This window comes from Perissodus microlepis, chromosome 23 (genome assembly GCF_051167445.1).
Source record: "Perissodus microlepis isolate ML-2025 ecotype Zambia chromosome 23, ASM5116744v1, whole genome shotgun sequence".
Classification (NCBI taxonomy): Eukaryota; Metazoa; Chordata; class Actinopteri; order Cichliformes; family Cichlidae; genus Perissodus; species Perissodus microlepis.
The window spans coordinates 33,127,096-33,143,306 of record NC_140482.1 but is presented as its reverse complement, the minus strand read 5'-3'; the positions used below and the strand labels follow the sequence as shown (position 1 = coordinate 33,143,306).

At 45.0% G+C, this 16,211-nt stretch overlaps 2 protein-coding genes across 6 annotated transcripts in view; one reads left to right on the top strand and one right to left on the bottom strand.

The window, feature by feature from the left end:
- Positions 1-182: 182 nt before the first annotated feature.
- Positions 183-2,857, top strand: pdzk1ip1 (PDZK1 interacting protein 1). Its single transcript, XM_084922705.1, has 5 exons — positions 183-249; positions 1,287-1,413; positions 1,500-1,577; positions 1,699-1,758; positions 2,290-2,857. The coding sequence occupies exons 1-5, from the start codon at positions 183-185 to the stop codon at positions 2,357-2,359; spliced, it is 402 nt and encodes a 133-aa protein (XP_084778831.1). The 3' UTR covers positions 2,360-2,857.
- Positions 2,858-3,582: 725 nt separating this feature from the next.
- patj (PATJ crumbs cell polarity complex component) overlaps positions 3,583-16,211 on the bottom strand; it is an 84,430-nt gene continuing 71,801 nt past the window's right edge. For all 5 annotated transcript variants that reach the window (XM_084920395.1, XM_084920398.1, XM_084920397.1 and 2 more), the window contains exons 32-47: positions 15,959-16,051; positions 15,794-15,880; positions 14,517-14,573; positions 14,293-14,350; positions 14,098-14,204; positions 11,959-12,042; positions 11,460-11,653; positions 11,105-11,252; positions 10,313-10,399; positions 9,613-9,754; positions 9,490-9,527; positions 9,081-9,203; positions 8,713-8,817; positions 7,689-7,792; positions 7,482-7,605; positions 3,583-7,399 (exon numbers count right to left, since the gene is read on the bottom strand). In XM_084920395.1, coding sequence (XP_084776521.1) covers positions 7,253-7,399; positions 7,482-7,605; positions 7,689-7,792; positions 8,713-8,817; positions 9,081-9,203; positions 9,490-9,527; positions 9,613-9,754; positions 10,313-10,399; positions 11,105-11,252; positions 11,460-11,653; positions 11,959-12,042; positions 14,098-14,204; positions 14,293-14,350; positions 14,517-14,573; positions 15,794-15,880; positions 15,959-16,051 — 1,698 coding nt within the window. In that variant the 3' untranslated portion in view covers positions 3,583-7,252. The remainder of the gene's footprint in view (positions 7,400-7,481; positions 7,606-7,688; positions 7,793-8,712; positions 8,818-9,080; positions 9,204-9,489; positions 9,528-9,612; positions 9,755-10,312; positions 10,400-11,104; positions 11,253-11,459; positions 11,654-11,958; positions 12,043-14,097; positions 14,205-14,292; positions 14,351-14,516; positions 14,574-15,793; positions 15,881-15,958; positions 16,052-16,211) is intronic.

The window sequence follows — 16,211 nt, the reverse complement described above, 5'->3', positions numbered from 1 at the left end:
ATGAAGGCCGTGGATTGTTCCAGCATGACGTTGACGACAGGTGATGGGCGAGCAGTAAAAGCTCGTCTGTGTTGAGGGTTAAACATTGACAGGCCTGCAGGGAGCTGCTACTCCCAGAGCCTCGTCCTCACTCTGTCTTTAACTCGACTGCAGCAGCTCCGGTTTTCCTCACAGACTCAGCCATGGGGACGCTCTGCGCACTGACTTCCTGTTTACTGCTCGCCGTTGGAACGGTGACTGCTCAGACAGGTACGAACCTTCTCTAAAAATGTTTTGTCAGAAAACCGAAGAATTCTCGTTTGCTGTCGGGAATGTCTCGTTTTCCCTGAAACACTCAGTTCATCAGTGATTCACATTAGAAGCTTTCCTGATTGGTCGCATGTTGAACAGAAACTCTGGTTTGTTGTGGACCTGCACGTCTATTTAGCTATTATCAGCTTAATTTTAGTGAGTTTAAAAGGATATAGTTGATGAAGATAAAGAAAGATAAGGATGCAGCTTTTATGTTTATAAAATGAATTCTCACACCGTAAACTCAAAGGTCTGATGTTTTATTAATATCGCGTGTGTATTTTGTCGCTGTGCTTCATTCAAAGCTTTAAATTAATCTCCAATCTACCCTGATCGAAATATCATCCAACACCACAAAGGCGATTTTTGAATGTTCTGCTAATATCATGTTTAAAAACTGATAACAAACAAGGAAACAACCAAGGACACAAACAAGGACATATCAGCTGTTAATGAGTGTGTAAGGGTCAAGCTTAACAGTGTTAATTATCTGACAGCTTCACCAATCACACCATTAAATAATCACTTCACGTACCCCGAGTATACAAGCTCATCGGACACTTTATTAGGTACGCCTCATTAGTAGATTCAACAAGCTGCTGGAAGCAATCCACAGAGACTTTGGTACATGTTGATGTGACATCATCATGACATTGTTGCACAGCTGCTGCATCCATGGTAAGAATCTCCCGTTTCACCAAATCCCAAAGGTGCTCTGTTGGACTGAGATCTGTGCCTGTGGAAAAAATGACAGGTTTATTTACACTTCTGACAAATCTACTAAAAGTCTGGCTTAGATAACAACGTTAAAAAAGTGCTTTTAATTCACTGTAATGACAGTGAAGCGGAACCAGTTTGAAAAAGTGAGGATTGTAGGCGAAGGTTTAGCTCGCGTCTGGAAGTCGACACGATATTTTCTGTGCTGGAAAAGTTCAAAACCATCAGAGCTTCATCTTTTCTCTGACCTTTGACCCCTCTGTGTGTTTGCTTTGCAGAGCCCACTAACACCAACGAGCGGGCACTGCCTCAGTGGCTGACCGGCATCATTGCCGTCTGCGGCTTCCTGTTCCTCGCCTTCGTCGTCATCCTGGCGAAGAAGGCGTGGTGTGAAAAACCCAGCAGGTCAGTTTGCCAAATACCGCCGAAGAACCGTTTGAATGTTTCAGTGCAGAAACGTTACATTCTGTGATTTTTCTGTTTCTGCGCAGCAGGACAAGCATTGAAGATGTGAGAGAACGTGACATTGTCAGCAGCAACCTGTATGATATGCGCCTCAGCTCCATCAGGTAGGAACAAGACAGGAAACGCTGAAGATGCTTCTGTAACACCAAAGATCCTTGAGACATAAAACTGACATGATTGTGAACACGACCGTTTATTCTACTTCTCGTTTTTGTTCTGCACCAGAAGGAAGAGCACTGAGTCAGGGAACGAAAACACCTATGAAACTAATCTGGACGCCTTCAGGTAGAAACACAAAAACCTCCATCAAAACGACCTGAGGGCCAAAGCTTCTTCCCTTAAACACTCTCAGTGCTCAAACACAGCCACACAGTCACAGAGCGTCAGAGTCACCATCAGCGCCCTCTGTGGTTAACTTCAACACAAAAACCAGAAACACACGCCTCCAGCACACCTCCACTCGCCTCCAACACACCTCCACTCACCCTCACTCGCCTCCAACACACCTCCACTCACCCTCACTCACCTCCAGCTCCTGTGATGCCTTCACAGTGCTGTATACCACAGCCTGCCAAGTCCTCACTCTTCACTTATTGCCATGGTCAGAAAAATGAAAATAAAAAGTCACATGGTGAAGGCACAAATCGTTCTTCCAAATTGAGGTACATTACTATCAAATATGAGTAACTGAGTAAAAACAATAGTTCCCAGCTCAGGTATCCTAACGCTGGAGTCCAACCACATTCACAGCTACTGCTAATGAACTCCGAGAAGCTTTAGATGCACTCTTCACTAAATCTGTCGTTTTTCCATCAGGAGCAAAGATGCACCAAACGCCTTCAACAACCTGGCAGCCAACATCAATGGCAAGACAACCTCCATGTGACTGCCCTGCAGAGAGTCTATTGGCTGTCTCAACATGGAGTCTGGAGAGACACAAAATTCTTTTTTCGTGCAAATTGTAATTCTTTGTTTTGTTGTACGCGTGTGTTTTAAGGTGTGAGGAGTTCACCAGGGCGAAGGAATTTATTTACACTTACTGTATGATTGGCTTGATTTTTCCTCCTGATTGTGAATAATTGAATGTGTGGAATTAATATCAATGATCTACGCATCAGCTGCTGTGTTTGTTAAAGGTTCATCAACTGTGCTGACTGTGCTCATTAATAAGTTATGTTTTCTAGCAAACTGCTGTGTTGGGTCTCTGATTAATCATTCAACACAACAGTAAACACTAAAGAGACTAACAACAGCAGAATCCGGCTTTTGGGGGTGGGGGGTTGAATGAAGTTAATAAAAGTCACCTGCGGTTCCTCTAATGTCCAGCAGAGGCAGCAGTGAGTCAGTCACCATATTAAAACGTCACAGCAGAAATAAAGATTTGTACAGCCTGATGCTGAGGGTGTGGCGTTTTCTTTAATGACACTGAGGATTCCTGTAAAAATGTTGTGTATTGTGTTGTGTTCAAACAAATACTTCCATATTTCTGCTGGTAATTTCTGTGATCTAATTTAATTTTGTCACTACTTTGAACTCATGACCATAGATAAGATTATGAAGATAGATTGACTGGTAAATTGATGCTTCCCAGCTCTCTCTTCACCACAGCAGACTGTTACCTCACTGGTAACAGACTGGTGGTCAGTCCTTAAGTGATGGGACTATGGCCCAACTGCCATGTGCCACCACATTTGGGCCTGGCCAGGTCCAATGTGGACCAGGTCACCTGATCCCCAGTTACTGAAAGTGGCTTTGAAAACTAAACAATTCAAAAACCAAAAGGTAAACTGAAATGAGCAAAACCAGCCTGAAAAAACTAGCCTGAGATAAAATGAATTGTACTGAGTAGACTCAGTAACGAATGGCTAGTGAACCGCTAGTGAACAGCTAATGAAAAACTAGTACATTGTACATACTAGTACAAACCTCATTCGGTTTCAAACTTCTGGTTGGTCTCTGAGTCATTACCAATATTTCAGCTCCATGAAATAAATCTCGACTGCTGACCTGCCAGCAGTCAAAAAAATAAAACAAAAAAACAACCCTTTCTTCTGATTGGCTACAGATCATTTTGAACTGAGAACCATACAGTAAAACAGTCCTTCAAAGTCAGTTTGGATCTATTATCTGTTATTTATTTGAAATCAAACAAATTTTCTCAACAACTTCTGAGAACATGATTAAGAAATGATGCAGAATAACAAGGAAGCGCTAGCAGACCAAAGCTGCAGGTTTCCACTCTGATTTCTGATATTCGGACATATTAGTGCTCATAACAACACAACAGCAACAAAAATACATTGTTAATTCTCAACAAGATTAAAAATAAATTAGATTTCATCTACTCTGGCATTTGCATATGAAGTACCAAAAAATTAAGACAATAATTATGACAAAGTAAAAGTTGAACATAAAGTATTTTGCATTTGATTGATATGTATAAAGTACAGGATGCTGCTGAGGCCGGTGCTCAGCTGCTGCTAAACACTTGAGTCAGACGAAGATGCGCAGCCACAAACAGCTACCTGCACAGTAGGAAACCATTCAAAGCAAAATGCTGACATTCAGTTGGATCGTCGTGTTCTCAGTCTAAAACAAGTTTCTTAGCACTTCAGGACAGCTGCTCATAAATACTCGATATTTAATGAAAGGGATTAAACTGAGAGCTCTACTCATATTTGTTGAATGAGAAGATCTGGATGCTGGATGAGAATTTATATTAGAAGTTTATTGGTTGCAATTTGCAACTTGCAGATTTGCGGTTGTAGATAGCTGCAGTTATCTGCCACCAGCAGACCTGAATTTGAAGGCCTGTGGCAGCTCTGGGGAAAGCTCTTCTCCAGTTTCCACACTTTCTCAGGTTAGCTTCTGCTGTTTTACAGAGCTGGTAACACAGGACAGACTCCTCATGGAGAAGAAACCAGAAAAAAGCTGCTCAGTGTGGACTTTTATGCACACCTGAGTGAAAACAGACGATATTCTTTGCTTATACTCAGAGGTGAGAGGGTTCAGAACGCAGTTGCACAGGCCTAAAGACCGGTCAGGAACGCCACGGTAACCACCGGTTGCAAGAGGTTGCTTGTGGTCGCTAGTTGACACCTCCTCATGACTGCAGAGATCAGTAGCAGATTGCGGCTATGACTGACCGCAGCAAAGAAAAGAACATGTTGATAAAGACGGAGAACGCGAGGATTTCACTGAATGTCGGCCCGATGCTTTTATTCACGTCTCCTTCAACTACAATGTGGAAGACACTGTATCTGTTGCCAGGGGCGACAGGAGTCTCCATACCCACCAAGTCCTGAGAGTCATCTCCATGGAGACAGACATGTTTACATGTTCTATAAAGTGTTGCACGAACTCAGTGGAAGATAGGAAGAGTTTCACATCGGTATGCTTGTGTGTGCTCTGTTCAGCAGTCAGCGTACGTGGAAACAGAGGATATGTGATGGTATCAAATGATGGCACCGTTTAACATGTTTGGCTAAACAACAGAAATACAGTGGAAGCACTCGAATAAATAAAAAGGAATCAAAAATAAATATACCTCTGTTATGAAGGGATATTTTAATGAGCTTCACGCCCACTGTTTTCATTTTCCAGATTTTGAGTGAACAGTTTGCAGGTTTTTAGGACACAACATTTTCTATTAGATGGCGATGTTGGCAAGAAACAGTTTCCTCATTTCTAGACAAACTTTGTGTTATTAGTCTCTTCCCATCTTCCACAATTTATGTGGAAACAAGTTTAGAGATTTCAGCTCTTACAGGTTTATATTTTTTCATAAGGAGGTCTTTGGCCACTTTTCTTGCTCAATACTTGACAAAATAACAAAACAGTAATTAAAACCCAACGATGACTGTAATTTTCAGATCTAAACATGAACCTTTTCCACAGCAGGAACCAGGGTCTAACTGCCAGGAGACACCCCCCACCCCTTAGTGTTTCCCATCTGTTTGTTGCACACCTTTGAGCTATGAAACTAAAAGTGAAGTTCTTTAAAGATCTTATTAATGAAGCTCAAATATTTGAACTGGCCAGTCACATAACTATGTGTTGTTTATGCTGCAGTCCAAACATAGCCACATGAGCTGCAGGTTGTCGTGGATGAAACCATCAAACAGGAAGTGGAATTATTTTTAGACTTGGTGTTTACAGTTAGTTATTTTAAAATATATGTCTAGCTACAGTTTGATTAGGTTTAGGGAAACATCATGCTTTCTGGCTCGGCTTCCTTTACTGCTGGGTGTGGTGCATGCTGATTGGTTAAAGTCTGAAAGGACCACTGGAGCCTGCTCTTGTAAATGTTTGCTCCAGATTGTGCTTTGTTTGAGTTCCTGCGGTGAAAAAGTGCTTTTAGACCCAAATGAAAGTTCTTAAAAATGAAAAAGGTTTGGAGTGGAAAATCACAGGTATAGAGCCAATATGAGGATGAAACTAAAGGCTAGCAGCTGTTTCTTTCATGTTTGGCTGGTTGTGATGGCAGAAAAAAAAAAAAAAAAAAAGGGAAACTGACAGTCAGCGGCGTTACGCTCCACATCGGTCTTCACTTTTACAATAACGGCTACTACACGGCTAACAGTGGACCACAGAAGAGATGCTAGGCTGACATCAGCCACATCTTTCCCTTTTTGTTCCTCTGGTTCCATTCGTGAAAGGTTTCCCATCAGTCCGTGTCTCGGTTAGTATCAGTTAGTGCAGGCTGATTTGGCCATCCCTCCGTCAGTACGGAGCATTGTGTCGATCAAAGGATAAATAACAGCAGAGCTTCTCAACCTGGTTCTGGGTTATGACATCAGATTTTATAGTTGGGTTGGGTCGGTTCCACGATTACAGGACAGAATTGATGCTACAGGATATCAGCTGACTCGTTTTTATCTCTACCTGAGAACAACGTGGTGCGAGATCAGTTTATTAGCGATCAATTAATTCCTTCTCGTTCTCATTCTCTCGAACTAGGCAGGCTGACCAGGTTCAGCTACCCTTGGGCAGACTCCACTTACACATCCTTGGTGATGGTCGTCCCGGTTCTGGAAAACTGCTTTAACTGCAAAATCAGCCAATCAGCACCTAGTGAGAAACAAATGAGCCACTCATGTTGCTGCACAGTCGAGGACAGCTTGAGCTGGGTGGTGTCAGACCAACCTGCTCATTATTGTAGTAAAGATGAAAGGGGGGGGGGGGGGGGGGCAGAACATTGATCTGGCGGTATTTTGGATCGAGCTGTTACGCTGCTCACAGCCATTATTCTGTGAGCAGGTTTGTGACCGCTGATTCTGCAGATGCAAAATAACTCACCAGCAGCGCTTCAAAGATGAGTTACTGCTCCCCAGGTGCATCTGGAAGGACCACCAACTGCAGTCCAAGAGGGTGGACCAGAGCCAGGTAACTACACTTTATTATCTGTTTAGGAGCTCTTTGATTTGTGGTATTTTAGAAAGTGTGGGCATGCCTGTTTAAGGATTAAATATTACAGCGTGAAAACTACAGCGCGGGAAGTTTACTTTAGATCCAAACAGCAAGCACGAACACATCAGCTGAGACCCAATGTGGCGCCCTGACCCAGAGGTTGAGAAGCTCTGTTTAACATGTAAAGACGGCCAAAACCCACCAACCCGTGCACAGGAAGTGTGCGCGCGTGTGTGTCTGACACCGTTTCTTTTGTCAATTTTTTGCGTGTTGGGGTTCAGAGTGACTATCAGAGTTGTTGTCCAGGAGTCTGAGCGTGTGCGTCGCAGCAGGAGCTCCGTGTGTGTGCAGGTGTGTGAGCAGACGTGTGTTATGACAGGACATCCAGCGTGACCGTTCCTCTCTGTTTTTTCAGGATGGCAACGGCCTGTTCGTGCGTCGCTCCCTGCAGACTCTCTCCGTTCACCGCCAGGATCTGATCGCCTCGTTTCAGACGCCCGTCCGCTGCTGCCGCGCCCTGAAATCAGCCGACACGCAGCACGTTTACATTCCCAGTGCCTCGCAGCACGTGACATCATCAGACAGAGACGGGTCCTGACCTTGCTGAAGACTGTCTTCACGTAGATCGGCAGGTCTCCGTGCGGACTGCCGAAGCCACCGACGATGCTGAAGCCGAGCCCCTCTGAACCTTTTTCTAGGCTGATGCTGCGAGGCCGTGGACCGCTGACGAGGAGGGGGAGGAGAGACTCTGGGTCAGATCAGTACTTCCTGTCATTACTCCTGAGTGTGTGTGTGTGTGTACTCACTCAGGCTCTGCTGTGTGTGTGTCAGTGTTGTCCGAGGGAATGGAGCTGCTGGTCAGACTTTCCACCTGTGAGGCGATGGCACTGATGTTGGTGTCCGCCACCACCTGAGAGGCAGGCACACACACACACACACACACACACACACACACACACACACACACACACACACACACACACACACACACACACACACACACACACACACACACACACACACACACACACACACACACACACAGCCAAAGAGAAATCAGAATAGTTCATGTGTGCTCTGAATGTAAACACGTGACAGACCTCTGAGTCTCTGAGCGGTTGGGTTCTCTCTCTTTACTGAACATTTTTATCCCCTGAATGACGAACGTGACAGTAAAAGGGCGTTTTATCAACAAATCCCAAAGCAGCACAAACACTGGGGAACGCAGGCAGTATTTACTTCATGTCATTTGGGTGCACACACACTGATTAATGATGATGCTGTTGAGAAGCTAATCATGAGCTCCAGAGGCTCTGGTGTTGTAGAGAGACTTTCCCATCGAGTGATCCAGAACGTCTCACCTGGGCTTCCATGTTCTTCCTGTGATGCTCACAAATAAAACAAACTTCTGATAACACACGGAGAGCAAAATCTCTCTGTGTGTTATCAGCTCATTGCTGCGTCTTAGGTTTGTCGGGCAAAGATCAGGCAGTGGATGAACTTCCACCCTCTGGCCTCAGGGGGCATTAACAAGCTCACTGTGGGTCACAAGTGCTCACAAGTGTTTTTGAATCAAAAGGCGTTCCACAGTGGTTCTTCTTTTTATTGTTTTACTTTCTCCTCCAATCAGAGGAAGAATGCACAGTGTGTGTAGTCCAGACTCCAGTGCACCCCCCCTCAACAGTTGCAGACATTACTTGGCCTGACCCTGTTGTGCGCCTCAGTTTTCCAGTAAATCTGCTGTAATAGTGGGGTCACATGTTGGAGTGTTGCTCACCACCTGCATTCTCACAGTCCTCTCCGTGTACAGGTGTGGCAGGCATGTTTTACCTGCAGGCTGATGTTTCCGTAGCTGTTCTTCAGCATGGCCACGACCTCGCTGTGAGACAGGCCGTCCACAGACTGCCCGTTAACACTGACGATCCTGTCTCCCACCTGAAAACACAGAGAGACACGTTTCCATCACTTCCTGGAGACTGCCTCATCTCTCCAGCCTTCTCCTACCCTTAAACCAAGCCTTTATACTTATAACTGATCCAACTTTTACTTTAGGGGGGGCATCGTGGCCCTGTGACGAAGTGTGCTCCCCGCCTGCACACCCACACAGCTACAGCGAGACTAAAGTTTGGTTTCAGCCTGTTTTTTTCACATGGTTGGTGGGTGCAGCGTTCAGGTGGAAAAGGCGTGGTCTCAGTCACCTTGAGCCGGTGGGTTTTAGCAGCGACTCCGCTGGCCTGAATCATGGCGATGAAGATGGGGATGTCACCCAGAGGACTGCCCTTCCCTCCTGCTACACTCACCCCAAGGGAGTCGCCGAGACCCTGAGATACACAGGTGGAAGAATAAAAGGAGAGCAGAATGACATCTAGCTTTAACCATGAAATCACAGCTACGGGTCTTTCTTATCCAGGACTCACTGTTTTTGTTTTTTCTTGTGGTTTGATGGAAATAAAAATATAAAATAAAAGGTGGACGCGGACCTTCTCACTGTGCGGTGACAGTGACATCTGGTCTGCACTATTCATGTGAGTTATTATTTTACAGCAATCCAGGGATCAGAGGTCAGGTGACCTACAGTGTGTTTGTATGTGCATGTGAGGTTATTACCCTGGTGATTTCCACTGTTCGGATGCCTTCGTCGAGCCCTGCACACACAGCAGAGAAAACGCGATCAGTGCTCTCTCTGTAATCAATACATTTGCATCACTCTGACCAATCACATGTGTCTACCTGAGGTGGAGGAAGTGATTTCACCAGTGGGCTCGGCGTTGTTATTGAGGGGCAGGCTTGAAGTTGGGGGGTCAGATGGCTCAGGGGACTGTGTGAGGGACGGAGCTGGAACGCCTGAGCTGTTTGTGCTGGCGTGACTCATCTGAAACAGGAAGTGTCATATCAGCTCACGCTGCTCGCCATGTCAGAGAAAGAAAATCTAGTTCAGGTGCTCCCAGGTGAGGAGGCATGTCCATCATCGCTTTACAGTTTACACAGGAAGCAGGTTTATTTTGTTAAAGCTGAGATCAGGACAATCCTGGCGCTCTGTTCCAGAATGAACTCAGACCCGGGGTGGGTCATCGTGGGAGAGAGGAGCAGAAGGAAAAGCTGGTGAGCCATCCAAGCCTGCTGGTTTGAATCCCTGCTCAGGTGTCCTGACTAACATAAGCACAAACAAAAAAACAGAAAGGACTAAACTCTGATTTAATGAACCTGTCTCTCTGTGCTCTTCTTCTCTCCTCTTTCCCTACTGACGGTCGCCCCTCCCCGAGCCTGGTTCTGCTGGAGGTTTCTTCCTGTTAAAATGGAGTTTTTCCTTCCCACTACCACCAAGTGCTTGCTCATGGCGATCTGATTGTTGGGATTTTGTATCTTTGGGCTTGTAGTATTGCTTATCTTACAGTGTTAGGGACCATCATAAATCTGAACTCTCTCACACCTGGCTCCCATGTGAGTTACGTCTGGATGTGATCCAGGAGGCAGCTTTGAGTCGGCCGAGCTCCAACAGGACAGGACCCCGAGCACACTGCAGGACGAACACACACACAAACACAAACACACACACACGTTAAACCAGACCACCTCAGAGCTGCAGTAAAGACTTTTATGGTAAACTAACGCTGAAGTTTGCATCAATTTGAGATCATCTCAAAAAAACGTGTGACGCTGACTTTGAGCGAAGTCGTGGAAAGCTTTAACAGTGGGAGGAATTTACTGTTGTGCTACAGGGCTGCAAATAACTGAAACATCCACATCCACGCGGGGAAACAGGAAGTGAGGGATGCTAACGCATTCCTGCAGCTCTGTGTTAACTCTGAAATGATTTCAGCAGCAGAAGCACATGATAAAAAGTCTGCTTTCAGAGTTAGATTCAGGTAGCGTGGTAAAGACCGAGCAGCAGTGTTGGAAGAGAAAGTGCTGGAACATGTTCCCTGAATTCCTCGTGCACTCTTTGTGTCCTCGAAATTTTACTTTTTCTACGTGAAGAAACACATTCATGCACCGCCTCTTTAGTGTTTGTGGAACAATCTGAATCCAGTAAACTGATTTTTTTTTAGGTCTGTCAGTGAAACACAGAAATCTCTCACTTCTAGTGACCGACCAATGAAAATGATCTGTTAGTGCATGAAATAAAAAGCTCCGCCTCAGCATGTGCTTCTGATTAAATGTAGTATCAGTACTTCTACAGATCAGTGTTACTGCAGTAAACGCTCAGAGTACTGTTCAGCACCTTCAGGATGGCAGCCACGGCTTCCTGGGAGGCATGTCTCGCGTCATCACCGTTCACTGACAGAATCTGATCTCCCTGCATCAGCCGGCCGTCCAGCTCAGCGGCGCCCCCTCTGACCACCTCTGAGATAAACACACCGCTGCCACTCCTGGGACAGACAGACAGACGGACAGACAGACAGATGACATTTATCATCTGTAATCAAAAAACCGTTCCAAGACAAACTTTAAGCAGAAACAGATTTAACTCTGATGTTTTCCTGTCGTTATAATCAAAAATGAGACGTAATCCTCCTAAAATCAGATCTCATGACTTCCTTAATTTTCCTGACAGGGTTTTTTTTTTTAATGCGGACCTCTTCCCGACGATGCTGAGCCCCAGCCCTCTGCCGCTCTTCTTCTGCAGCTCCACCTTAAAGACGTCCAGGTTCTCCTCATCTCTGTACTGAGCCTCGTCCCTCAGGACTGTCAGACGGACCTTAGCCGGTGTCTGACGCAGGGCGGCGATCGCCTCCTCGTGGGACGCCCCGCGGAGATCCACTTCATTCACCTACACACACACACACACACACACACACACACACACACACAGACTGTGGATGTATGAGCTGTGTTTGAGCAGGTAGAGCTGAAGCAGGTTCGTTTCTGAGCAGACAACATTAGATTCAACTTTCAAATCTAAATATCTTTTTGATCCAACTGAGTTTTTGACGACTCTGCAGAAGGTCGGACCTCCTACTGTGAGCAGTAACTACATTCGCCAGCTAACGTTATGGCTTGTATACATCCTGTTAATGATGTAATGACAGGTGGATGGGCGCCTCCTCCCGTGGGTGGTGCTGTGTCTGTGAATACCTCCAGTATCTGGTCTCCGGCCCACAGACGCCCATCTCTGGCTGCAGCTCCTTCTTCGTACACCTCGTGGATCATGATGGCATCCTAGTGGAGAAACAAGAAGAGCGGGTGAGGCCTGGGTAGAGTCTGTTCATGAACTGAAGATGAAGAAGACTGATCTTCATCATCAGAGTGGAACGCTGTCCTGGCTTCATGTTAAACACTAGGGATGGGTATCGTCACTGATTTCTAGAATTGATTTGATTCCAATTCACAAGGTCCTGATCCGATTCGATTCAATTTTGACTCCGACATTTAGAAATATTATAATCTCTCTCTCTTCAAATATTTTTAGAGTGAAGCACAAGTAACGATTACAAAAATGCCCCATGGGCTGACATCGCTTAATTTTTATATTTTTAATCACCAAGAAAGGGGGAAAACAACAACAACAAAAAACGAAACAGACAACCAAGACGGTAGAAAATACCAAACAACAACAAAAAAAAAAACCCTCCCTCCCCACACCCTTCCCTGATCCCAGAGTGCGATCACTTTGTTATAACCTAGGGTAAAGCCCACATAGTAGTTTCTTGTTTGTCCATAGTTTCCAGATACTCAGTGAGTGACCTCCAGATTTGATCATAGTCCTCCAGTTTGTCATTTATAGAAATATTATAAATCTGATCATTTATAACTGGTGGGTATTAACCCTAGAACACTATTGCTATAAATAAACTATAAATAAACACAATCACTAATACCGGGTGATTTTTACTCGATATAATATGACCAACAAAAAGTACTTGTCATCAAAATATATCAAAATATGACAACACATGACAAATCAGAGTGGTCTGCTTTTACTTTCAACTGTGCCATGTCTAACAAAAAAAAAGTGTCATGGGGTGACCCTAAAATAATGCTCCAAAATGTAAATGTATTTGCTTGGGTGAAAATCACACAGTGATAGTGTTCTGGGGTTAACCAAGCAAATAATTCAGAAAACAGAGATTTGAGATGAGAAACTGTTCTTAAAGTACACTGACAGAGAGAGAAAGAGCTGTGCAGGAAGTGTGATTTTATTGTGGTGGCAGTAAAACAGCAAAAGTAAGAGGGAATTCATGACGATGTTTATGTGAAGCGAAATGTGAAGCGTAGTTTGGATCTTCTTTTGCTGCTGGTTCAGTCAACTTTCATTGGAGAGTGATTAAACCTGCAGCTTCAGAATCTGTGAGCTTTCAGCTCCAACTGTACGTACACGTCTGGGTACGTGCCATCGGGTGAGAAAGACAACATTTCACTGATTCTGATGCGTTGGGGCCGCGCTTTGTGTTTACGTCTTTTTGTGGAATCCTGCTCTCATTTACTGCGTTAGCTGTTTGGTGGTTGTTGAAATAGTTTTGTGAGGTTTAACCTTAGATTCTGGCGTTTCTGGCAAAATACATTTATATTTAAAAATTGATTTGGGATTTAATGAATCGATATGACTTTATTCAAGCCGAAATCGATTTTAATCAGAAAATCGATTATCGAAAAAGGCTGAGCATTCTCAGCACCGTCCTCGATGCTGAGGAGAGTGTGAGACTCTCACTCAAGTCTGTCTCACACCAAATACTAAACACAGATTCTACAGGTAAAGTGTGAATGTCAGGCTTTCTGTCACAGAATGGTGTGTCCAGCACTCATTCCTGATTGCCTGTCAGTCAGCCGGTTATTTTCTGTAAAAACCTTATTTAACAGAGAAACAATTTAGCTGCACACGTGAACATCTAGCGTGTTTGGTGCCAGTTTAGCTCAGTGGGATGAGCTGGCAACCACGTGCCATGGGCCCGGGTTGGAGTCTGACCCGCAGACCTTTGCTGTCTTCCCCTCCCTCTCTCTCCCTGCTTTCCTGTCTCTCTACACTGTTACTATCAAATAAAGGCAAAAACAATAATTAAAAATAAAAAATCTGACACTTTTTAAGGAGTTTCCAGCATATGTGATCCTTAATAACTTTAAAAGGATGGACAGTAACAGCTGTTAGATCATCACTGATGCTCACAGCTGGTAACAAAAGCAGGTATAGCACTGGACTGTAAAGTTACACACTGTGTGTGTGTGTGTGTGTGTGTGTGTGTGTGTGTGTGTGTGTGTGTGTGTGTGTGCGCGTGTTACCAGCTGTGTGTCTCTTCCTCCCACTATACTGAGTCCCAGTCCAGATCGACCTTTGCAGATCTCGAGCAGTGTCTCCTGACCAGGAACCACAGCACAGCAGGTTGGGTCTGAGGAGGACGAGGATCAGTTTACTCTTAGAAACATGAAGTCTGCATGTCGATCTGATTTTTCACAGTTAAATGTCTGTGTTTGTACCTCTGTGCTGATCGGGGCTGATCAGAGGAGGAGAAGCTGCCATCTGTTTACTGTGTGACTGGACACACACATACGCACACACACCCACACACAGATCAGATGTATTGATAGAGGCTCTTGTGTGACTGATAAGAAACTGAGCAAAGTGAAATAAGTCCATAATAACAGTAACCACATGATCTCATCTTTAACTTAAAGGATATGGGCGCTTCCTGTGAGGTTACCTGCTGCTCCAGTGTAGCCTGCAGCTCATTTTCTGGAGACTCTGCAGCTTTCAGCCTCTGCAGAGGAAACAGAGCAGAGCGGGTCAAGGAGACACATTCATGTCCTCATTCAGTCACATTTCTGGGACATCTGGAACAAAACCCTCTGAGGACAAAGTTTGTAATATGAAATATGTCGTCTTGATGCATTCTCAATCATCCAGGTAAGTAAATCTCCAAAGGTTGATTCTGTTCATCTGGACGCAGCGTTTTCAGTGGGAGAAACGTTTCGTCACTCATCCAAGTGACCTGTCCAGGATGTGTACATCCTCATCATTGAAAGAGTGTCCACTGGCCTGTAGGTGTGAATTGCAGAGTCCTGGCCTGACGAGGTGGCTCTTCTGTGTTGTGCCATCCGCTTTGCCAGAGTTTGTTTGGTTTCCCTGATGTCCTGGCAATCCTCCTGGCACTTAACTGCGTACACTATGTTACTCTGTTTGTTTCGGGGGACCGGATCCTTGGGGTGGAACAATTTTTGGCACATCAATGATGAGGATGTACACATCCTGGACAGGGAGGAACGCTGGTTTGAATGCGGAGTCAAGGAGGCCATTTACGTGAAAAGGGAAAGACCATCTCTGAATCGAGGAGGGGGCCTGAGGGTACATCTTTCGCCATCATACAATGCTGTGATTGCAGCCATTCCCCAACTCTCTGTGAATGGTACTCACGGCCATTGATCAGTGGTTGTTGATCAATGGTTGTTGGTCAATGGTCATGAGAATTTGCATAATCATGATGAAGGAACTGACCTCCCAGCCTACTGTTCCTTCAGTGGGCTGGTTTCAGTTATTATGCAAATGTACTGTTTATAAGATTTGGGAAACCTGCAGTCAGCTGAGACTGAAGAAGTCTCCCACTGAAAACGTTACGTCCAGATGAACAGAATCAACTTTTGGAGATATGAAATATGTCCAAATAAAATCACTCTTCTGGCTGTTTTCACTTTCTTGGATTTTGGAGACCTGCAGGTCTAAGGGTATGTTTTACACCTTATCTCATCCGTCACTCATAATTGTTGATGAGATTCATACACAGGAAAAGCTTTTTTATAGACAGAAAGATAAAGTTGACGATGGTCAGGAGTAAACAGAAGACAACAGTTCCAAAATTGGGAAAAGTTCACATGAAGTCTGGTCTGTTTGATCAGAGAATGTCAGTATTAAGGTTCCCAAGGGTGAACATTGCCATAATAATCTGAACAATTACACCCTGGGGGCGGAGTCTGATCCCTGTACCTTTCTGAAAGTGTTGGCCTCTCTCAGACTCTCGGGGACGCTGTTCCTGCTCCTGCTGTTCTGCTTGGCTTCGTCGCTTGGCTCGTCCTGTTAAGCAGACCTCAGATCAGCTCACACTTACAACTCGTTCCCACGTTTCCGTTTCAGATTCAGCTTCACACTCACCGGCGTGTCCGACAGCGGGTGGAGCGTCAAGCCTTCGGGGGGGCAGGGCCCGTCAGAGGGGGTGGATCCACTGAGCAGGGTGGGCGAGATACACTGACATACAAACACAAAGAATGAACTTTGGTGCTCGTCTCAAACAAGCAGACGCCACTTTCTTCTCTGTGGAGGTCAAAGCTGAACGTTGTTGTGTTCTGAGCGCGGTCACACAGCTGATGGACTTCCACATAAACAATCAATAACCGACTGTTTTGCG